The sequence below is a fragment of the Elephas maximus genome, chromosome 23 (genome assembly GCF_024166365.1).
Source record: "Elephas maximus indicus isolate mEleMax1 chromosome 23, mEleMax1 primary haplotype, whole genome shotgun sequence".
NCBI classification, from domain to species: Eukaryota; Metazoa; Chordata; class Mammalia; order Proboscidea; family Elephantidae; genus Elephas; species Elephas maximus.
In genome coordinates, this window is record NC_064841.1 from 8,723,244 (window position 1) to 8,748,569 (window position 25,326).

General features: G+C 40.1%; 2 protein-coding genes across 7 annotated transcripts in view; one reads left to right on the forward strand and one right to left on the reverse strand.

The window, feature by feature from the left end:
- The window catches only part of MED12L (mediator complex subunit 12L), a 361,451-nt gene that overhangs the window by 218,014 nt on the left and 118,111 nt on the right, over positions 1–25,326 (reverse strand). For 5 of the 6 annotated variants that reach the window (XM_049867828.1, XM_049867831.1, XM_049867829.1 and 2 more), the window contains 5 exons: positions 21,069–21,200; positions 18,981–19,107; positions 17,373–17,587; positions 15,962–16,066; positions 14,685–14,861 (listed from right to left, as the gene is read on the reverse strand). In XM_049867828.1, the coding sequence (XP_049723785.1) occupies positions 14,685–14,861; positions 15,962–16,066; positions 17,373–17,587; positions 18,981–19,107; positions 21,069–21,200 (756 nt within the window). The remainder of the gene's footprint in view (positions 1–14,684; positions 14,862–15,961; positions 16,067–17,372; positions 17,588–18,980; positions 19,108–21,068; positions 21,201–25,326) is intronic. The other variant, XM_049867832.1, reaches the window with a different exon arrangement.
- On the forward strand, positions 5,055–10,734 carry GPR171 (G protein-coupled receptor 171). The gene is made up of 2 exons (XM_049867853.1): positions 5,055–5,272; positions 9,679–10,734. The coding sequence occupies exon 2, from the start codon at positions 9,725–9,727 to the stop codon at positions 10,682–10,684; it is 960 nt and encodes a 319-aa protein (XP_049723810.1). The 5' UTR covers positions 5,055–5,272; positions 9,679–9,724; the 3' UTR covers positions 10,685–10,734.

Consider the following 25,326-nt stretch of genomic DNA (forward strand, 5'->3'; position numbering starts at 1 on the left):
CTAACCCCCAAACATTATTTTAAGTGCTTGGGGACCTGCAATGTAGGACTTTAGGCCAGGGGGTCACCTTGTTGTTCTATTATCAGCCTCCAGGTGGCACCACCAGCCCTAACCCACATGGTGTCTGGCAAGTCAGAGGAAGCCTACACCTGTATCTCTCTCTTCCCTGCTCCCTTCCAAACTTCATACCATTTGATGAGCTGCATAACACTGTCTTCTGGGCTTACTTTCCTATCATTCCATTTCCTCACATTAAAAAAATGCTAAAAAAAGATATAATTGTTATAGTCTCCATACAAAACCAAAAACCAAACTCATTGCCATCGAGTCAATTCCGACTACAGCGACCTTACAGGGCACAGTAGAACTGCCCCATAGAGTTTCCAATGAGCGGCTGGTGAATTTGAAATGCCGACCTTTTGAATGGCAGACTTCATATTACTTATTTCCTTGATTTTTCCTTTTCTACGCTAAAAGATTCCCTACATTTAACTTGCTCCTTTTTTCAAGCTGTTAATCATTTATGTTCTCTTAAACCATTAGTTTTCCTGAAGGAATACCAGCTCTCTGTGATATCTTACTGACTGAAACGAGAATTTAATCCTCTTTTTGTTTGTAAGGAATCCCTGGTGGGGTAGTGGTTAAGTGCTACGGCTGCTAATCAAGAGGTCGGCAGTTCGAATCCACCAGGCGCTCCTTGGTAACTCTATGGGGGCAGTTCTACTCTGTCCTACAGGGTCACTATGAGTCGGAATCAACTCAACGGCAGTGGGTTTGGTTTGTTTGTTTGTTGTTTGTAAAGTAAAAGCCAATTTTAAAATTCACCTTTTTGTTCAGGAAACATGCCATTATAAAAATCTGCAAAGCCACAACCAAGTATATTTTCTTATATATTATGAAGTAACTAGGTGAATAATAAGGAAAATACTCTTCAAAGAAAGAAAACCAGCATTTTCATCAGTGCTACTCAAAAGAAGAGCCCCCTAAGTATTTGCAAAGTTACATTCAGGATATCCTGGTTAATGACTGATAAAGCACTGAGAAATATGGAATACCTAAATAGAAACGCATAAAATGAAAAAGCAGTCTATGGTACATCAGATAACGAGGTAATGCTAAAAACCTTCTAAACCAATAAACCAATCTCACCTTCGTACCTGCCAACCTGCTTCTCTCCTGGGACTTGCCTTTGTTGCTGACACAATGGCTCTCCCAGGACTGAAAGCCTGGCAGGCTGCCCTTCTGCTCCCACACCAAGCACAGCGATCTCCTCTCTACAAGGGTTCCCGACCACCTACTCTTTCCCATCTGATTTCAGATCCTCATGACCTCTAACCTAAAATGACTGCAATCATCCCCTGACTGCTTTCTCCCACTTTCTCCTCTAATCCAGTGGACAACCACCCCACCAGATTTGCAGCACCTCTCCTTGGAGCCCAGGTGGCACAGTGGTTAAGAGCTCGGCTGTTAACCAAAAGGCTCGCAGTTCGAATCCCCCGGCCTCTCCTTGGAAACCCCATGGGGCAGTTCTACTCTGTCCTATAGGGTCACTTTGAGTCGGAATCGATTCAATGGCAACGGGTTTGGTTTGGTTCTTCCTTGCATAACCTTCATGAGCTCTCCGCTGCTCACTTATTAAAGTCCTTGAGACCATCCAAGATATGGCCTCAACCTTTCCTGAGCCTTTTCCTCACATAGCCCAAGCCCCCAAACATACTTCCTGTACCCCAAGATCTGTCTTATCCCCAAGCTGTGCCATCATTTCTCACCATTTCTCAGATGTATTCCTGGACCCCACGACAGTCAGGACAGAGGACTTCCTCAATTTCCCCCCAGTTCTCACTGTACACAGTAAATCAGCATCGGTGACACTTTGGTACATATACCTTTATCACCTCTTCTACGCTGACACCTTCAAAAAGTGACAAGAACTTCTCTAGGATGGGTGCTCTGGTGGCAGCCCACAACCAACAAATACTGCTGTTAAAATTGTTCTTAAATAAATACTCTATCCAAAAAAAGATTCGCATGACAAAGAAAAGAGAATTCCTCCAAAGAACCTCCTCCTTAGGAGTTAACAACAGCATTTGTAAAATGTATTCTGAGTTTGGAAAAGGTGACACTCATAAAAAAAAATGGGCCATCATGACTCAAGTGAAGAAAAAAGACATGAATTTCAGTGACTAAAAAGAAACAAGACAAGCTTTAAAAGTTCTTTCGTAGGGATTTCCCTCATGAATTACTTCTTAAAATGGATCACACCTCACAACTGAGAGGTAAAATGAACTAACTACATGCTGATCCATTAACACCGTGTGGTCAATAAACAGGGAGAAAGCCAAAAAGATCAGCAAGGGGTATAACCCATTGCCATCAAGTCAATTCCGACTCACAGAGACCGTATAAGACAGACCAGAGCTGCCCCACAGGGTTTCCAAGGAGCAGCTGGCAGGTTCGAACTGCCAACATTTCGGTTAGCAGCCGTAGCGTGTGGTACTTGCGTCCAGTAAAATCAAAAACATGATTTGTATGGCTAGGACCATCAGCTACAAGAAGGTTTTCTCTCTCAATTCATAAATCATGAGGAAAATTAGCTTTAATTTTTATGTTACACATACTCCATGAGAGTCACTAATACGTCACTTCTTAAATAAAAAGTCTGGTTCCGGCCAAGGTAAGGGAAAAACAAATTCACCTCACTTCTTCCCACTTCCCACAAGTGCTTGGTTACTGAAAATACTGGGTTGGTGGTGACGTACAATTTCCGGGAACACTAACAAAACATCAATGAAAAGCATCAATGAAGACTAGAAAGAAATGGCTTGTGGAAATTCAAACAGAAAAAAAAAAAAAAAAGAAAGCCGGGACAGTAGGAAAAAAAAAGTGTATGTTCACTCTAAATAAACTTCCACGTGATGCCAGGTAGCCTTAACCTCAATCTCAACAGGAAGAACGACATGGTTCAATTTCACTACTAAAAGGTTGGCTCTGACAGTTCCCAAAAGGAAAGAGCAAAACACTTCAAGCACTTTCAGATCCGGCAATCCAGATACAAACACTGGCCCTCACAGGTTTTGAAGAATAGTTGCTTGTATTTCTCAGATTTGTCTGTAGTCCCAAAGTGAACCCAGGAAGTGAACATAAATATGCCTACCTGAAAGAAAGAAAAAAAAGAAGTTTTACCAATCATCTTTTATTCTAGTTTTCCTTCAGGCCACGTCAAATCCTTCATCCTCTCAGCTTGCACCACGTCCATCTTTCTGAATTCTCTCCGTCACAGCCTCCCTGCCCTAGTCACTCTTTGTGTAAATCCTGGTCATAACTTCTCACTTACCTCACCTTCTCTAAGTGTGTTCTACAGTGAGTCCTGCCCAACAATAACATACACAAATCTGGTGAGATGGAGCATTTTCTGGCACTACTACGATGAAAGTTAACACTGGCTCTTAACCAAAATGTAAAATACAAAGCTTGAGAAAGATGTGGGTTTTTACCCTCTAATTTATAAAAGAGTATGTGTAAAAAGTCTTCTTTTGCAAAAAATAATAATAATAATTAGGAGAACACCAGAATATCTGAAACAAAGGGCCCACATCATCATAAGCTTTCTTATACTTTTTCAGAAATTCCCTTAGGCTTTCTCCAAATTCCCTCTAGCTAGAGATTTTGCGTTTAGCCTTCTGAGGGAGTTTCTTTCTAAAAGCTAATGCCAAAAGGGATTCATCTTTGTTTCTGCGGAGGTTCTGACTTTGGTCTCACTATCTGGAAAGCTGACCCAGAATTATCAGGGTCATAATCATTGGAAACCAAAACACCTACCTAGCCAATGACATATTAGAAGCAACCAGACCCTAATAACCAGGCGATGCCTTCGCACTTACGGTTCAACTCCAGGCCAGCGGAAATTTAGAGCCTCTGAAAATACGCTAGGAATGTGAGCTCATATTCTCTTTCATAAAAGACAGCCTTATAAAAGAAAAGCTTACAAAGTCAACTGATGATGTGGACAAGACTGCCTTCTTCAGAGGCAGCAACTTTTTGTTCGGTCCCCACCAGGCTAGGCTTCTGTCAGACACTCAGTAAGTGTTTGGTGGCTGACTGGCAGAACGCACACTCAACCAAGTAACTTAAACGCACATTGTAGAGTCCCTCTACATACGATCCGCTAATTGCTAAACCCCTGTCTCAATGCATTGAACTGCTTGGGTCGGACTGACAAACATATACTGTCCTCTACTCTCCTAACAAGGAACCCTGGTTACGTAGTGGTTAAGCGCTCAGCTGCTAATGGAAAGGTTGGCAGTTCGAACCCACCTAACAGCTCTGTGGGCGCAAGACCTGATTATGTGTTTCCATAAAGATGAAAGCCTAGAAAACCCTATGGGGCAGCTCTACTCTGTCACATGGGGACACTATGAGTCAAAAGTGACTCAATGGCACCTAACAACAAAAATTTTCATAACTAAGAAAAACAGGTATACTATATTATTAGGGGAAAAAACACAAATTATAAACAATACGTACAATATAACACTTTCAAGTGAATGTGCATATATTTACAAAAACATTTAAATCTCATGTACCAAAAATATTATCTCTCTGCATAATGGATATCTTCCCGCTTCTATTTCTATTTCCAGATTTTTCTACAATAAACATAAAAGAATAAAGACGAATAAAAAATATACTTTACCAGACTACATTACATCGCATCTTTTTTTGTTTGATAGTAGATGCATATCTCAGCAGCAAGACCAACTACAGTAATTCTTTTTAAATTATGACTTCAAAAGGCTGGTGAGTGTCAGTAACAGCACACTCAAGAAATATTTATCTTATATCTTATGTATCTTCGTAGGACCCCTTATATCTTTAAGTCATGATCTCTTTTCAAAGGCACAAAAAGTGACTTCTTAAAGTCATTATGGCAGAGAACACATCTTCAGTACTTAAGAAAAACTGTTAGGTACAACAATGGACAAATGAAAATTTCTCCTCTGAAAAATACTGGCAAATCCGAGTCGCTTAGAGAAAACATACCTAAGACTTAAAAGAACTTCCTTAGGAGACTTTCAAACAGTTAAACTATTTGCAAACCACAGTTTCATCTACGTCAATATGCAACATTTTAAAACCACACGAAAAAGAAAGGAAATTTTTAGTAAGCCAGCCAACCTGCAATGGGGCTGCTACTGCTGTAGTAACCCAACAGCTCACACTTCTCTGAAGATTTGGAGCTAGGTCTGCTGAGCCTCAGAAAACATACGCCCAGGTATGTCTTTTTAAATACTTACTATATTCAAATGCCTTTCCTTGGAAGGCAAACCTATGATTTGCGGTGTTTAAACCACGCAAGTATGAAATGTCAACATGTAGCCAGGATGCTATGTAAGAGGGTGCTACGTAATTATTAAACTCTAAGTTGATCCTACCTGTGAATCCCACTATAATTTTCTTCTATCTTACGGCTCCAACCCTCCCTCTCAAAAAGACAGCTTAATTTGCACAAGGCTGAATGCTGAGAGCATAGCTCTATTCGGTCACTCAGTTTTATAACTGAATGGATAAAGGCCTGTCGCAGGTCCTTGCAGCAGAGCACAAGTCTTAAAATGACTTTTCTCTACAAACATTACGATGGGTAATTTCAAGAAAATTCCACTGGCGCTTACACAAGAAAACCTAGCGAGTTTATTTATGTTCTAAGCAATGTGTATCCAAATAAGGAGACACACTTGAAATGTTTTCTTTATTCTGCTGAGGTACCTCCGGGTATCTCAAATTTCCTTTTTTAATAATTAGTTGACAAAATATCATGCACGGGACCCTGGTTGCACAGTGGTTAAGCACTTGGCTGCTAACCCAAAGGTTGGCAGTTCAAACCCACCAGCTGCTCCATGGGAGAAAGACGTGGCAGTCTGCTTCTGTCCTACGGAGCAGTTAAACTCTGGCCTACAGGGTTATAATGAATCAGAATCGACTCAATGGCGATGGGTTTGGTTTTTAGTTTTGTTTTTAGTTCTCAAATTCATGATACGGAATATAGGATGTTATTATAGAACAATTCAACCTCTAATCAATATAGTCAGAAACTTTAAATAAGCAGGCTTGGTTTTTACCACAATCTAAACTCAGGTTCATGAAAGCAACTGTCAGGTGCCACATGGTTCTCAATCTCCTATTGAAGAATATTGTTCCACTGAAATTATTTTTAAGTTACCCAGGTGTGGCATATATAGTCAGTTCTAGTTACACAGAATGCTAATCAAAAAAAAATAATTCTTTAATCCTTCTGTGTACCATACATTCATTGATAAAATGAGACTACATTGTGTAACTGTGTGAACACTAGGAGCACATACAGAAATATACTCTTACGTTACTATTATTATGCAACATTGGAAATATAAGCATATAAACCAAAATCCTAGCACCTTGTAAAGGAATAATGAGCAGAGGCAGGAGACAAGATCAATGGACAACAAAACTAGTTCTTGACGAAGGGAAAAATTAAACAGTGCCTTCAAAATTCCAAGGTACAAATGAACAGTCACTATTAGAAATCAGCATCATAAGGAGGTCAGTGAAGCCTAGAACAGCATTCAGACATGAAGAGCTTCCTTCAGGCTTGTGGCATGGGTAGGATTCAGGCACGGGAGGAGATCCCAAGATCCTATGATCAGGATCAGATCTGAGTTCTGCTCCAATAAGCTGGGAAATCTTGAGCAATACACGAGTACTAGTCCTCAGTCTCCCTGGTGAACTGGAGATTGGGCTAGACGCTATCAATAGGGTTTCCACCCATCCTTAAAGTCCTGTGATCCTAAAATTGTACCACAAGCAAAAGTAATACCAGAGACAGACATAAAGGAACTGACCACAGAACAGCAGAGAGATTCCACCAACCTAGAGCAGGAATTAAGAGACAACGGGAGAAGGTAACCCATGACACTGAACAACTTGTGTAGAAATTGTTGAACGGGAACCTGAACTGCTGTGTAAACCATCACCGAAAACACAATAAAACATTAAAAAAGGAGAGAGAGAGAGAGCAAGTGCGGACGGTAGGAAGGGTCCTAGGAATGGAGAAAGTCAAGTAGGTTTGCTTATATGATAGGACCTCAGTTTGGTTTATAAATATATATTATAAACTGAAATATCAAAATACATGAAACCTAAACTTCTTCTATTGGTATTTAGGAAAAAATTAAGAATGATTTTTTTTTTTTTTTAATTCATCTCTTTTACATGAAAATGCTGTCACAAAGCAGCACATAGTAAACGCTGGCCGCTGTAGTAACTGTCATTAACAGGACTGTTATTGTTATGGAGACAATATTTTGAATGTGACTTCTGAGATCAGACTGTCCAGGCTGGGATCCTGGCTCTATAATTCACCAGCTATATGACCTTGAGTGATTCTTGAATTTGTTGTTCTCATCTGTAAAACAGGGATGACATTAACACCTACCTCAAACGAATGATGGCAGGTTACTTAAGCACAGGCAAAGCCTGTAACACAGCACCAGACACAAAGTAAGTGCCCCATTATTTTTATTCATTTCAGCACAGAATAACAATATTCCCAGAACCTAGAGTCCTCACTTAGGCAGGGACAGGGGAAGGGCACGCTCCCCTTAAGCGACACTAATTTGGAAAGGTTTACGTTCATCTCTCTTATGAAGATGTCTGCATACGTCGTTTCATCGTTTCATGCCAAGATGTACACAGTAGATCATCAACCACTTTGGAGAATTAAAATTTAGAAAGGCTTTGAAGTTAAAAAATAAAGAACAGATGAATGGAAGCCTTCTGAGAATGGGCCTATTTGGCCTCCTAAGTCGGCCACAATATTTATTGTTTGCTATTTTTAAAAACGCTGCTAAAGATTTATAGCCTTGGAAACCATATGAGGCAGTTCTACCCTGTCCTATAGGGTCGCTATAGGACAGACCTGATGGCAATGATTTCGTTTTGGTTTTAATACATATCAATTTTTTTTTCCTGTGAAAATACAAAGATAGCTATCTAGTCTTTAAGACAAAAGAAAGTCACTGAATATGCAAAAGCAGGGCACATGCCAAGCAGCACCACCAGAAAGGAAAGCCTGTGGCCTTGTGAGTACAACTGAACTGGACCAAGGGAGCTCATTTAGTTTAACTTGAGCTTCTGAGCCTAGCAAATGTTCAAAACTTGGAGGGCACATGAGAAGCTTTTATTGTCACTGGGTCTAAAAGTATTTTTTTACACTTCCGGGCTTTTAACTGTCCCAAAAACCCACAGTGAAAAAAAAAAAAAAACCACTCAGAGTGCTAAAGTTAGATGTTTTGATGCTAAGATAATTGAGCTTCTATTTGAGGAGTCTGCAACCAATGAGCACAGACAAAGGTTCTAGAAATCTTTAAAAGACATCTTTGGTCAAACTCCTCAAAAACACTGACGTGAAAACATCTATACCAGCACTTTTCCACAGAAATATTATGCAAGCCACAAAGCTCACGAAAATGGTCCAGTAGCTGCATTTAAAAAGTAAAAATCAAAAACAAAAACAGGTGAAATACATTTTAACAGCACACTTAACCTAATGTAACAAAACATCACTTCAACATGGACTCAATATAAGAAAAACTGATAAAATATTTTACTAATATTTGTCTATTTGCATAGCTATCTACCACACTATTTTTTAAATAATATTTCGTACTAAAGTTTCAAAAATCCAGCATGCATTTTGCACGTATACCACACCTCAGTTTGGACTAGACACGTCTCAAGGGTTCCGTAACCACATGTGGCTACAGGCAGCCATATTGGACATGACCAGCCTATACCACTATGAAACCGGAGGGAGATAATAAGCATCAATTCAACACTAGGTCCCAATCCTTTACTCTTTTTGCTAAAAGGAAAAATGAAATTTTGTCTATAGAAATGTTCTAATAAGTTATACAACAAACAGCCTACTTTTTAAGTAGGTTTTTTTTTTTTTTTTAGTACAATTTCCCATCACCCCTTACCTCCCCTCTCAGCCTAGATCCTTCCAGAATGAGGAGCTTTATGAGTCTATGAAAAAAGACAGAAAGCTTCACTGAGAGCTCTTCAAAGAGGCTCGGCCACAATGAGACCACTTAAACCTGGTTTGCTCTCTCCACTTCTCAGAATTTCAGTTCTTGTATCTCCTCTGTAAACCTTTCCACCCAACTGGTAACAAGAAAAGATTATCACAATACAAATATGTGTTGTCAAAAATACCCCTTCGAGAAGCAAACCCACATGGGATTTCCTGTAAGTCACCAAATCAGACAATGGAAAACCCAAGCTTCCTCATATTCTAGGATGTTCCCACAGTCCAGTAAATTTACCAATAAAATTCAACCTAAGAACTACAACCCAAACCCAAAAAACCAAGCCCACTGCCGTCGGGTGGATTCTGACTCACAGCAACCCTAAGGGACAGCGTGGAACTGCCCCATAGGGTTTCCAAGGAGCGGCTGGTGGGTTCAAACTACCAACCTTCCAGTTAGTAGTCAAACGCTTAACCACTACGCCACAAGGGCTCCGGAAGAACTAGAACGAAAGAACCTGGAAATACAGACGATGGTACTATGAGTGCAAATGTGTTTTAAATGGTTTCTAACTTTAATTACTAACCTCCTGCCCCTCTTCCTTTTTCTTAAACAGATTCTCTGGATTTTTTTATACTAAGTCATCCTTAACTTCCCTCAAAATGACAAACAGTTCCTCCCCCTGCACAGTTTACAAAAACCTGGAGCCATTCACATACTTTTTTTATTTGGTTTTCCTTGTTGGAATTATTGGAAGCTGCTTCGCAGCCTGGGCCTTCCTACAGAAAAACACGAACCACCGGTGCGTCAGCATTTACTTAATTAACTTGCTTACAGCGGATTTCCTGCTCACTCTGGCATTACCAGTGAAAATTGTTGTCGACCTGGGCGTGGCACCCTGGAAAATGAGGATATTCCACTGCCAAGTAACGGCCTGCCTCATCTATATTAATATGTACTTATCAATTATCTTCTTAGCCTTCATCAGCACTGATCGCTACCTGCAGTTGATACGCAGCTACAAGGTCTATCGGATACAAGAACCTGGGTTTGCCAAAATGATATCAACGGTTGTGTGGCTAATGGTCCTCCTTATAATGCTGCCAAACATGTTGATCCCCATCAAAGACATCAAGGAAAACCCAAACGTGGGCTGCATGGACTTCAAAACAAAGCTTGGGGAAAACTGGCACTTGCTGACGAATTTCCTGTGTGTGGCGATATTTTTAAACTTCTCCGCCGTTATTTTAATACCCAACTGCCTTGTCATTAGACAACTCTACAGAAACAAAGACAATGAAAGCTATTCCAATGTGAAAAGGGCGCTCATCAACATACTTTTAGTGACAGCAGGTTACATCATATGCTTCGTTCCTTACCACGCTGTCCGGATCCCATACACCCTCAGCCAGGTGGAAGTCATATCCGACTGCTCCACCAGGAATTCACTCTTCAAAGCCAAGGAGGCCACACTGCTCCTGGCTGTGTCCAACCTGTGTTTTGATCCCATTCTGTACTATCACCTCTCAAAAACATTCCGCTTAAAGGTCACTGAAACGTTTACCTCACATAAGGAGCCCAGGACCCAAAAAGAAAAGCCAAGATGTGAAAATGATGCATAAAATGTGGAATTTTTCAGATGTGAGCATTTCTTGACAATAAGTTTGGAACTACTGGGATAAAGAAAAAATATATATATATATATATATATCAGTAAGCACAAATATAGACAGCCAACAAATACGGCCTGGTTTATTTAGAAACCTTGTTTCTAAATACAAAACCAGCCCGTACTCTTGTGGTTGGTGATGCCCCTAACCCAAATACTTGTACAAAAGACTAAAGAGTCTTGTTGAGCCAATAAAAAAAACCCCTACAAAGTCCTTGAGATCCAAATGAGGGCGGTAATAAAGACTCAGAGCTCTTCCTGAGGTATTCATTTAAATGCCTGGGACTGACTTTTTGATAAAAATATGCAAGATGTTTTCTATGAAAGTTGCAGAAAGCCCTTAACACACGACTTTAAAAGCTCTGAAATCACTTTATTTAAAAGGAAAAAGAAAAAACTGGCTGGTTTTGACATGAAACTACCTGTGCCTAATTTTAACCTATCACGTCAAAGATGGTAACCTTTAGGCTCACTATTCCAATGTTTGACATCTAATCTTTTTTCTAATACAGTAACTAAAAATTCTTATTTATAAAAATACTTGGAAATACATGGATGGCTTTTAATGTACTGTATATACATCAATTTTCTCTGTAGGTTAAAAATAAAGGTTTTCGACTAGTTGTTGCTAGTTACTGTCCAGTGACTCCCAACTCAGGGCAACCCCGTGTGCAGAGTAAAACTGCTCCATAGGGTTTTCAAAGTTGTGATTTTTCAGAAGCAGACTGCCAGCCATCTTCCAAGGTGCTCTCTGGGTGAGTTCCAACCACCAACCTTTCAGCTAGTTATGGACTGTTTACCCGTTTGCACCACCCTGAGATTCCTTTTCTACTATTGGTAATGGGACAAACCTGGTGACTGCTTATTTTACAGTAATAGGAAACAGATGGCCCTATAACATTTTCAGGGGAAGCTTTGAAATTATACTATTGAAACTATTATTGAAATTCACATCAAAGGAATGATAAAGTAGCACCAGCCAGAGGTCTTAAAATAGACACTCCGATTCCACATAGCCAGGCCATGTCAGGAACACAGCATGGCTGGGTCAATTAGTGCCGCTCACATCCAGAAAAGACGAGCCTGACTCCCACGTGGGGCCAGCAGCTAAAGTACAAGTGACTCCAGCTTTCAGGATCATACCCCTTCTATCAAATTCTCCACACTACCAGTGATAGGGCAAGGTCTAATGCTGCCATTGTTGTTACCTGAGTCAGCCCAGCAAGGTGACCCCATGGCACAATGGGATCACACTTTTGTAATCCATGGGGTTTTCACTGGCTGACTTTCAAGAAGTAGATCTCCAGGCCTTTCTTACTAGTCTGTCTTAGTCTGGACATTCCAATGAAACCTGTTCAGCATCATGGCAACTCGTAAGCCTCCGCTAACAGACAGGTGCACTGGCCAGAACTGAAACTAGGTCTTCTACAACGAAGGTAAGAATTCTACTACTGAACCACCGCTGCCCCTAAGGATTTATTAACCTCCTCCCCCCGCCCCCACCCAAAAAAGATTCAAACCCATTGCTGTTGAGTTGATACGGACTCATAGTAACCCTACAGGCCAGAGCAGAAGTGCCCCACAGGGCTTCCAAGGAATGGCTGGTGGATTTGAACCACCAACCTTTTGGTTAGCAGACAAGCTCTGAAAGACTGTGCCACCAGGGCTGCAAGGCTTCACTAGATGGTATTAAATAAAAGACTTAATAGGAAAAGAAGAATGGGAAAGTTTAAGTAAGCATACAGGAGACCCTGTGTTTGTCTGTTTTTAACTTTATTAGTAAAAGCCCATATTCAAACAATTGATAATATATTTGCATAAGCTACCATAATTAAGAAATGGTGTTCTAAGAGCTAAGAAAATACATTTAATTCCAAACTCAGTTTTTAGCTAGACTAAAATTTGACTAGAATTATTTTCTTTAGCGTTAACCCAAGAAAACTCCTGCCTTCGGTTTCCCAAATATATTCTGAGACCAAAGAGAGCAAACAATAAGATGTATAAAGTGCCTATTATAAAACTTCTAACAAGTGCTGGGCAAATTCTAGCTAGCCAGTAGGGATGGGAGGGACCTCCATCAGCACTGAATAGCAACATCAGACATCTGACACAGAGTATAAATGACTCACCTAAGCTATAGGCTGACAGAACACCTAGATCCTAGAACCTTTGCTCGCTGGGAGTCTAATCAACACGTTTTACTGATGGGCAGATCAAGGCATTGTTCACATAAATATATAAAAACCAAATCAAACCTGCTGCCATTGAGTCAATTCCGACTCACAGCAACCCCACAGGACAGAGTAGAACTGCCCCATAGAGTTTTCAAGGAGTGCCTGGTGGATTCAAACTGCCGACCTTTTGGTTAGCTGCCGAAGCTCTTAACCGCTACGCCACCAAGGTTTCCACATAAATACATACATGAAGCTGTTGCTGTTATTTTTCTGAATCCTTTAGTCAAGTCCTTTCTCCATGGGGGGCAAAAGCATTTGTTCTGGACCATATTCTCCTCACACGCGTGACAGTTATAGTCCAAATTTCCCCTTTCGATAAAGACAACCATCAGTCTCTACTGCATTCCTAATGTCAATGTTATATTAGTGTAACCTTTTACTTCCCCTTATCAGTGGTTTAGTCTGAATTACACTCACATAAAGTGGTGGGGGAGGGGCAGGTAGAAAGTGGTTAAAAATTTGCATCTTAGAATATCAATTGCCTAGCAGCCCTTTTATGATTGCACTCTACCCAAATTACGTCCTAATTCATCATGAGACCTGGTCATCAGAAACATTTAAAAACTGCTCATCTATTCAGCCAGTGATAAACAAGAAAGAATTCTGGCAAGTTCTGAGAGAGTTCAGAGAAAGCCCTGGATATAGAAGCAACAAAAAAGGGGTTCTTAATTGTTCTTAATTCAGTGATTTTGAAATCATTTGGCGGGTTTTCTGAAATGCCAAAAAAAATTATGAAAATATTTAAGTTGCAGACCACAGACATCCAGGAAGTAACATATCCTTCACAATTACATGTTTGATACATAAAAGCAGCACTCGATTTTTGAAAAAATGACTCATCGAAATCACACTTCAAATTAAATTCCAGGAAAAAAGTTAGTGAACCCAAGAATAAACATGTTTTTGGATTTTGCCACAATTTTTATTACTAATATCAGAAAACTAACCTTGCTTCTCTTTAGAAGAAAGCACATCACTCTGTGTTATGACTCGAACTCTAAATTTCCTACCAAGCACTTTCCACGTACTAGTTCACAAATTCAGCAGGTCCAGATCCAAGTCTATCCCCCCCACAACCACTTCCATGAAGCCTTACCCTACTTCTCAACCAGACGCGCTCTCTCCCTCCAACATCCATCCCGTGATGGCCTACTTCATAGCAGGCAGTGAGCTAAGAGGAAGGGATCCATGAACGCCAAATGGTTCAGCTTCCAGGAGCCCTTGGGTTTTTACTCAATTGCTGCACTTAGTACATTTCTTGTCATTTTACAGATATTTATCTCTCTCCTATCTTATTCATCCTTCCTGTCCCCTGAAATTCCTTACTCATCTGTATAACACCAAAAGTACCTACCACGATACAGTGCACGCAAAAGCCACTCAGTAAATGACTTTCAAATGGCAGCAGGAAAACTGACATTTAGACAACATCTGCAGTGACTCAAGTGCTCTCGATAAAATGATACTAATATAGAAAATTCCATTTAGCCTAGCAAACCAATAAGCACAACACCACAAAGGCACTTTTCTAGTTCCATTTGGGTTACATCAGTACATAAGATAAATGATCAGAATTAGAGCAAAATGAGCAGCAAACGCAAAAACTCGCCTTCAGTCAGACGTAGCAGTCAGGCCAACAGCTGAATAATACGACACTCGACCATTACAGATCCTGTAATAAAATAATCAGGGTGCCAGCCAATGGAAGCAACGACTTACCAGAGGTACAGGAAAATGGGTTGCATACTGCAAGTGACGGAGGAGGCCGTAATTTGATGGGAAAATCAGCTCCCGTGGCTTTTCCCTCTTCATCAACTTCTCACCATTAACCGACATTCTTCTTCCCAAGGCAGGGTTGGCATTCTCACAGGACTCCCCAGGCATGGGAGAAAAAATCTAAGTCATGTAAAACAAATGTTGAAGATTGTAAATGAAAGAGAACAAAACCAAACTGCACAGCTATGTGCCGTAACTTCAAACACACAAGATTCTCACGCAATAATATCCTTTCCTTATTTAACTGTTGAGCAAAAAATACAGAAAGACGTTTTGTTGACTTCCACAGATTTTGAATTCAGGTCAGTAGAAATTTGTCAACATCTTCCCCCTTCTGAAGATGAGAAAATAACAACACACGTAGCTAATGTGAGCAGCTACGCTACCCTGAGGACCAGAGGTAAAATCAGACTCAGATGTTAGCGTTTTCCTCATGGTGCTACGTCACCAACAAAAACATACACATTGAAATCACTGACTAATAAAACTAATGAATAATAGGCATAAAGGTTTTAGTCCATACCACAAACAGTATGTCTTTTTTACTAATAAGTTACACATTGAGTTCATGAGGAAGAACACATTATAATTCGGCTAAGCCATATAAAACGTGGTAAGACCAGTTGCTACTGAGTCAATTTCAACTCAGGGTGACCCCATGTGTGTTAGAGTAGAACTGTACTCCATAGGGTTTCCAGTGGATAATCTTTTGGGAGTAGATAGCCAGGCCTTTCTTTCAAAATGCCTCTGGGTGGACTTGAACCTCTGACCTTTCAATTAGCAGTTGAGCATATTAACCATTTGCACCACCAAGGGGCTCCATGTAACATGGTAGAACCATGTATAACAAGTCCAGAGCCAGGAAAGGTATTATTTAGAAGCTGAAGACGGATATAGCAAATCAACATGGGCCATCATGATGAGACTACACTCATATATACCTGAGAGATGATGATCTCAAAATGAACAAAACACCAATGGAACAGTCAACTAAGAGAACAGGAGTGTTATAATTTACAAAGGAGACAATGCAGCCAAAGCTGTGGATAAAGTGAAGTGAAACACTTGCACAAGCTGGTAAGTGTGCCTTAGGGTGCAGTGTGGTAGGGTCACACTTACATCACACATACATGAGTCATTCCAGTACATGGAGCAAGACACAAAAGGATGGAGACAAGTTGGGGGTTAACAGTCAATGAGAATTCGAAGATTGAACCTACTGGAAATTCCGAACCAAAGTCGGTTTTAAAGTCATTCTTGTCTACTTCATCAAAAATGCTAGTGGTTCCTGAGTCAATGCCCATATGTGCCATGATACTCTGTTCCTGATAATTGCCAGAGAAAGAAAGTCACGGTGTAAATATCACAGTTCATTAAGAAACTGAAGCTAAAACATGACAATGAGTTTTTAAACATCCTACGTATTTTTCTCCCCCGGGTTTTTTTTTTCCTGCCAGGAAGCAAGTCTTAAGACATGTATTGTTTGTTGTGTAAAGTCACCTTCTTTTCCTTCATGACGACGAAGTTTTAATTTCTACATTAGTTTAAGAGATGAATACATAAACTTTCTGATTGAGAAAAATTAACTGGCCATAAATACTTTCTTTCAGCTAGTCCCAGTCACGTGCTCACCAACTTACTTTTCTTTATAAGAAAAAAAATCTAAGATGACATCTAACAAGAATAGAAAAGGCAGAAACACAGAAAAGATGTAAAAACAGGTACAGTAGCTTTAGTTTTTGCCCTCATAACTTCTGCTATACGCAAATTGAGAGACAAAAGTATTTATGTTGTTTAATATAATTAGAAAAAAATAACCCTGCACCATTTGGACAAATCTTAAGAGCATAAATTATGAAAACGTGTTTGCAATTTTAATGTCAGTTTTTTTTTCCATTACAAGTATAGCCACTATTTTAAAAAGACCGTAACAGTATATGCTTAACGTCTCACTGAATTCACATGAGGCTTTATCTTTTAAAAATTATCCCACTCTCACCATTTTCCACAATTTCCCATCATCTCCTTCACCCTTTTGCCTTGACATTTTCAGGAAGTGTCTGGAACAATGCTGGAAATATCAGAACTTGGCGGAAAATTCTAAGGTCACTCTCACACCATAAAAAGAATTTGTTAAAAACAGCAATTCTACAACATCTAAGAAATCTAGATAAAAACTGAATTAATCAAAAAGAAAATACAATGTGTATGACTAAAATAGTCTTGCGTGATGTTTAAGAAAGCGATACAAAAGTAATGAATGATACATTGGAAGAAAGATGCCCCTCTTTACAATGAAAACTCGGTGGAGACTTCAGGGCCAAGACAAGTTCCATTTTGAAGCAGAATATTCAAGGGAAAATGGAGATTAGAAACATATAAAATTGGCACATACGATGCCAATCCAATGAAAAATTTTACGGTCATCGAATCTTTTCATTAATAGTTTTAAAAAGGCCAAAACAAAATTCTGGAAGACATCGAAAAATCTAAGCGTCCTTGTGAGTAAGAATAGAAAAATGAGTTTTGTGGCAAGAGAGTAAAACTTTAAAGCTATGACCCCTCTGCCCCTGAAGTATCCACACCAGGACTTAGTTTCTCGTGGGGTTGGGCACACGTGCAAGTCCATACCTCCATTTTCGCATCATGGTCCTTTGAATAGTGCTCGTCTACATTCTCCCCTGCTGGCGACCGCGGCCGCGTGGAGGCGGTGACTGACAAGTCCCCCCGAGATATGAGGGTGCACATGTAGGCGTCATGGGAGAAGACGTCATGGCGGATGAACTCACAAAACAGCAGCACCAGGTTCACAAACTCCACCTTTTCACATTCGCTGTTCGGGTCCGCTATCAAGAAACAAATCCAATCGAGAATTCCATTCCATTGACATAGTGGGGTAAGGAATAGGAAAAAAAAAAATTATGAAGGCTTAACAACATTTTTGCTACTTTTCAAAATCAATCTTCTTTTGTTGTCATTGTTACAAAACATAACATTTATTAAAAGACTTACTAAGAGGCATGAAGGTTTTGTGCAGCTTCTAACATGCAGGTTCTGACTGTCTCACTATAACTAAGAAACGGTACTCAGCTAAGAGTTCACCTGCTACCCAAAAGGTGAGCAGTTCGAATCTACCAGCTGCTCCCTGGAAACCCTATGGGGCAGTTCTACTCTGTCCTGTAGGGTCGCTATGTGTCAGAATGGACTTGACAGCAATAAGTGTGAGTACTAAGTACTACTGCTTGCTGCTCTACACCTTTCTTCTCCACAAACATCTCCTTCCCCTTCCACACTTTCCTCCTGTCTATCACTTTTTACCCTTTGCTGTTTGTTTTTCTATTGCTTCATCTCTATCTGGAGACCCGTCTTGCTGTATTTTGTCATATGGAGCCCTTGGTGTTCTATCAAGCCTACTTAGCTCACATAATTGAATTTTTTTTAAGTATCCACTCATGGCATGAACCCAATGGGTGGTTCTTTATTCCCCAGACCCCCAAGTCTCCACCAAAGACAGAAAAAGAAGCTGAGAAGACATGAACATCCAGGATGGTGTGGACAAGCAGCCAACCATCTCTACAAATTAGTCCTTTGTATCAAGGTCCTGGTTATAAAGCAGTTTTGTTTGCCTTCCCTCCATTTTAAGAGTACAGGTTTAAAAAACAGAAACTTAGAAAGCAGCTTGAAAAGACACAAATCTGAAGCACAATATGCAACGAAACCTTACAGGAACTCAGTTTCTCCATTTTGGCAAGAAAGGGAAAATTGTTGCCGTTGTTATTAGGTGCCATTGAGTCAATTCTGACTCATAACAACTCCATGTGACACAGAAGAACTGTCCCATTGGTCTTCTAGGCTGTAATCTTTATGGGAGCAGATTTCCAGGTCTTTATCCTGCAGAGCTGCTGGGTGAGCTTGAACCGTCAACCTTTTGCTTAGCAGCCATGCATTTAAGGGAAATTAGTTCCCCAAAGTACAATGAAACGAGGTGACTTTAATTTTTAGAATTACTGAAACTCCGAAATTTTGAAGTCTTTTAAACCTTGAAGATGGTCTTTGAATTTAAAATTGTCCAAAAGTCCCCAATAAAAGCATGCTAAAAATTCTTTTCACTAAGCATACATTATATTCAACACCAAGAAGTTTATATAAAGTGCAAAAAAAAAAAAAAAAAAAGGTTAAACAGTTCATATAAACTGTCAATCTCATAGTGAAGACCCTGAAGCGAAGAGCTTTACTCACACAGTGACGGGGCCTGTGTATCTAAAAACCTTAAGAGAACATTCTGGAAAACGGGCAAACTTGATCCAGCAAGAGAGGCTGAAGAAATGGACTCTTTCTCATCTAAGACCTCTGATTCGCCACATCTCTACAGATTAAAAATAAACAAGCATAGTTAATTATGGAGGGCAAACGTAGTCACAACAAGTCATCAATTTGTTAGTTCTTTTTTTTAATTAACATTTAAGTTCTCAGAAAAAAATATGTAAAATTAATTGAGATCCCTGTGCTCATTTGAGGGCTATACATCATAGGTGAATACAGTTTCTAAACATTGGAAACTGGTACCCCAGAACAATTCAGATGATTTTAAACAACACCCCTGAAAAACACTGTATATGTGAATTGTAAACCTGGCAAGAATTGCATGAATACCCACGAAACGTGTAACACACTGCAATCGACTATTTGTTGTCTCTATGCCAGAAAACTAACCAGAATTTGAGGCTGTATTATGGAATTTGATTCTTTCGTGTTTGCATGTTTTTTTCAGGTGAGTATTGTTTGCCTCTGTGTTTGGGGTAGTGCCGTGACAAATGAGAAAGCTAACTTAATTCCTCCATAAGACGCTTTCACTTATTCATCAAACATTCACCAGTAAGATCTCTCAGAGTCTCTGGGAAGCTCTACGAATCATTGAATATGTCTGGAGAAGCTATGTAACTTCTATGTTCTTAAAGACAGAACTTACTAGAACACAAGAAAAGAAATAGTTTTAGAAGCCATTGGAACCTCATTTTCTATTCTTTTTTGATATCCTTTGGATCTTTCCCACTTTCATTATCTATTCTTTAATATTCAGATGCTAATTATTAATAATTAAGGATGCTATTTTATGATACTCTGTCTTTACACTATTCTCTCTCTAGAGAGGTCAAGATTTTGAAGATGGTGATGTTTAAATATATATCAATTACCTTAAGCATCTCTGAAAAAAATTTTAGATGGATACATTTATACCTTATTAAAATTACAAAATAATCTATACGTAAACCTCTTCTAAAAGAGAGAGAGTGTGTGTGTGTGTGTGTGAGAATTCTGGAATACAAGAAAAGGAAAAAAGGTAAAAAAAAAAAAAACACTCCAGAAGGAGCAATGAAATTTGAGAAAATCAAATTTAGTTCCTTAAGTTTAATCATTGCAATTCACCAGAGAATATCCTCTCTATTTACAATGTCTTCCAAAAGAAAAAGTAATGAAATCCCTTTCCTAATCTGCACATTATGCAACGGGTCATGTGGTTTACACCTTACTTAACACCACGGTCTTCAAGCTCTGGTTCCAACAGTGCCATCATTTATATTCGGTGAACACGGCCTTCCCAACAGGAAGAGAGGCAGGCCTGTGAAATTGTCCCTCATATTCCATTTTTTGTAGCTTCATAGAAAGTAAATCATCAGTAACACAGACAGGAGTAGCCCAGTAACATCAGTGTTCATCCATTCATGTCACACTTTCTGAGCACCTACTATGTGCCAAGCACTGTTCTGCGTGCCCAGGACGCAACACTGGACAAGACAGACCAGGTCTCTATTATCACGAAGCTTATTCTCTAGAGGGGAGAAGGGACAGAAGACCTTCTTAAGGAAGCCGCACACGTTGAGACAGGAATGCTACAAAGGAAGTGGCACTTTGAGAAACAGAAATGTCAGAAAGAACTATTACCAAATCCGCTAAAAATTTATACAGCTTTAAAATTTAACCAAAACTTATATTGTTGTATACTATGTATGTTTGCGTTTGTGTGCCTACGCTTTGTACGTGTGCGTATCTCAAAGTCGCCAAGGGAGATTTCTTCGTTATAAATCAGATGTTAAATTTTAATTTTAAAAGATTCCTTTCTTAATTAGTCTAGAATATGAATTATTGGATATACCAAAATTACAGAGATCCTATTATGGGATCCTTACGTGAATTTGTACATTTTTCCCTTTACACCCTCGAGAAAAAAAAAAATAGCGTTAACAAGGATAAGGAAGAAAGCATGTTCCCCAAAACAGTATTTTTAAGTTACAGTACACAACAACGTAGAAAGAAAAACGAACCTACCTCTGCCTCAATTTCCGCTTGCCTCTTCTCCAAGAGCTTTGCCACGGCCATGGCCCTGTGTTTGCCTGACCGCTTACAGCTCACAGCCCATTCACACAGCAGCGTCACCACCGCTTCGTCGTTGGGAGCAACCTAGCAACCAAGGGAATGAGTACCAGGCTTACTCAAACGAACGTTCACCAAGTGAAACGTTCCAAGTTTCTAAAGCTTTTTCACATACTGCGTGATAATCGTGTTAGAAAGTGCTGCAAAATCTTTTTTACCTGAAGTATAAAGAGTTAAAATTTTAATTACAAGTAATCACTCACTCAGAACGGCTGAATCTGTGACAATTCCAAGAGAACTGGAGTTCCACTGTAATATGCTTTCACGTACCCAGGGGTCATAACCTACCCATGTCCATCTTCCAGAACTCAATTTTAAAACCAAACAAAATGGGAAAAATCCAATGAACAGTTGTTGCAAAGCCCAAGTACCTCACTCCACAGTGGATACCCTTAGGTCTCACTCCCAGGCGCACTTGGCTCATAATCCTAACAAGCCCAGTCACCAAATGATGAAATCCAACAAGAAATAAGAAAAGCAGGCAGAGTCCACAAGGGCCAGAAACCTGGCCTATGTACGGCTCCATACAACTATCAGTCACAGTTGCCGTGGTCCAAAAATGGGCATGACAGACGGGACGAGAAGACAAAGAAGGGTCACGGGGCAGAAGTGACACGAATCTGAGGTAGGGATCGGGTGCTGGGTCAGCAGGAGAATAGTCCTTCTATACAATCCGGCCCCTCCTCTTGGAGGATCTCTGCCAGCCAGGAGGACATCAACCATAAGGTTTTAATATCTGCCCACGTGTGTGTCAGAAAAACTAGAGAATCAGTGTATTAGTACTTTTTAGAGTTTACACATTCAATTAAGATTATGATAGCTATGAGCACGGTCACAAAAGAATATGTATTCAAACACACATAAAATTTAGCAAATTTCAGGAGGTCTGTGGACTCTGAGAAGCCATAAAATTAATCTCAGGATAATAGTCCCTGATAGGTTTTGGATACTAACAGCCAATGAGGATAATTAAAATCAATTTATTCCAAGATTGTTTACTCACCCAGTCCTAAATTTGGTTATTTACCAAAGATCCCTGGGGTAGACATCTCAAAAGGAGCCCCGGTTTCCATTTAAAACACGGCAAAAGCATTATATAAAGTTTACACGTAACATTAAAAAAAAAAAAGTAAACTAAAGATTCAACATAACCCATAGGAAACTAAAAATATAAAAGCCAATCCAGCGAGCACCCAGTGCTGAGATTTAGAATATCAAAGAACATAAGGTGTCTCTAAAAACACTAGTACCAGTAGTTAAGCGACTCAGTAATGCCTATCACAGCCACCTGCAAAAAGTTTTTTTTTTATTTTCCCCTGTATCTTCAAGGTGCCAGAGAAGTATAAATAACTGACTTAAATTTTTAAAAAAGAAAAACTTTCTCCATTAAAGACAGCCTATGAGATTTTTTTTTTTTTATGAGATTTAATATCTAATTGAAAACGTTGAGACACACAGTATATAGCGAGGTTTTATGTGTGATCAGTAACATCTCAACAACCGGGCGGAGGAGCCTGTATTTCTTCAGATCCACTGCATAAACCACCGCAAAAGAAATGTCAAAAACAACCCACATTACTACAATCCCCTTCATGCACCAAAACAGTATCTCCTGTGCCCACATCATCTCTCTGGGAAAACATAAATGCACACAAATGCTTTACACACAGTATTCTGAAAACCAACAAACTAAGCAGTAAGTACACACAGCGCACACACGACCCTGAAAAGGAAGGAAACACACCCAATCTGCGTGCCCATGCGTGAGGCGCACGAAGGAGTGTTCGGTCCAGTTCCAGAAATGGAGGCATACTGCGTTTGTTCGAGAAGCTCACGCGCCTCAAGAGACGAAGACCAGACAGCTAACACAGAGTGCCATGCCGAGGGTGAGAGGGGCTGCATAACGGTGGGAGGAGGGGTCAACCCAAAAATGTTTTCACTAAGGACAATCAAAAAAACCAAACTCATTGCCTTCAAGTCAATTCCGACTCATTGAGACCCTACAGGACAGTGTAGAACGGCCCCCGTAGGGTTTCCAAGGAGCAGATGGTGGATTCGAACTGCCCACCTTTTGGTTAGCAGCCAAAAGCTTAACCACTGTGCCACGAGGGCCCCTGAAATGTGCCTTCAGAAAGTCAGGCTCTTAACAGTGGTTAGAACCAGAGGGAAGGATTACAGGAGGGCTCTCATTTTACGATGCAAAAGAAAAAGGCTACTGCCGTTTTGAAAAATAAACAAATGTGCCTTGGAGCAAAGAGAAAAAGATTTTTGATACACAGAAATGATTGGGAAGGAAAGAAAAACCGTCTCTAAATATAGCAGAACTCAGATGCTATCCTGCGGCCTTGTACATGACACTGCACACTCCACCGACATAACTACCGTGTGCCAGACACTGCGTTCAGCCCTCTCTGTACACACACAACCTCATTTCACCCTTAGACAATCCCTGCAAGTACAGAGCACCCCAACTGTGATGCGAAACAGAGGCTGACTCCACCCCATCAGCCCAGAGCGCACCCGAGCGAAGCCCCTCACTCAGCACTGTCCACCTCCTGAGTATCTCCACCTGGCGCCCCACAGCACCTCAAACCAACTGATCTCATATTGGACTCCCCACCTCCCCCTCAGATCCCCTTCTCGGCCTGTGTACTCTCCTTAGAAAATGGCATCACCGTTCAGGCTGTAACATTGGAGTCATCCCCCTGACCAGTGACATGTCAGGGCCCCGGGAGTCCCTCAAACACGCCAAGCCATGCCCATGATGGGCCGCAGCGTTTACTGTCCCTGCTCACTGGAATGTTCTTAACCCCACCTTCCCAGAGCTGTCCCCGTCTGCACTCTGGTCCCACGCTGAACGTGCAAACATTGTTTTAGACCAAAAAAAAATACAAAACATATTTTAAAAAACACCCATGGTACAACAGCCTTGGATGATGATTCAGAATATGATATGTTAGGCTACAGTGTTTATAAAACTCCAAATGGCTTAGAAAAAGGTTAACAGCAAATTGAAAAAAAAAAAAAAATCTCTGAGAAAACAGAAGTTGGGAGGGAAGCTTTTAAAAATAAAATTACTCAGGAATTTCAAATCGGTTGGGAAAGAAGGTTTTTCTTTTTCTCACTAATCATAAAAAATATAGCAAGCTGCAAACTGAAGGAAAAAATTTACTGCAGAAATTGGTTGATCTTTTAAAATACAACGACTAGGATAGTTGTTCATATAATAATATACTGAAATCAAACTAAACCTAATCTGTGCCTGTGTGTTGTGCATTGAAGGGAGTTAAGTTTACAAGATGCCCGGTGGAATTCCAAATCTGTATTGAAGAGTTTGGGCCCTTAAGTAAATTCCTGAAAGAGATTCATAAAAACCCAATGAATATGAAGAGGTTCACTTGTCTTCCAGCGACTTGACTCCGCCAACTTAAGACCTTGCTCTTCCCGGAGATGCACAAAAAAGAACATGCAACGGAAAACACTCCTTTGTAACACATCCAGATACAACAACTGGTTTGGCGGGATGCGCTAAAAAAGAAGTCCTAGCAAGGAGCTGATTCGCTTCCAAAAGCACCTACTAAGTATTCAAGATACACTCTGCACTGGAAAAATAAAAAACCTGCTGCCATCAAGTCGATTCCGACTCATAGCAACCCTAGAGGGTAGAGGAAGACGGGCCCAGAGGGTTTCCAAGGAGCGGCTGGTAGATTCCAACTGCCCACCTTTTGGTCAGCAGCCGAGCTTTTAACCACTTTGAAAGATCCAATCCTTGTTCTACAAGTTCATCTCCTAGAGGAAGAAGCAAAAAAATCATAAAGCACCGTTTTAATAGTGTAAATGAGGAAGCAACTAAGTCCAGTTCGGCCACATATTGCGTATCTCAGAGTAGACACAAGCCTTTGTCGGTCCCAGCTCACAGGCAACGTGAAGACACGCCTGATGCAGTTGGGCCCTCAATTTGTGGTTATTCAGAATTAAGAGAAGTGAGAAAATCAGGTATTAAAGTCTTGAGGGAGATGCTGCTAAAAAGACTGGGCTTTTACAAAATATTAACAGTCTTAAACAGAAATGTTCTTGTCTTCATATCAGTGACACCCATAAAAGGTTACATATTTCAAGATCGATTTTCAACCAATAAATATTCTCCAATACT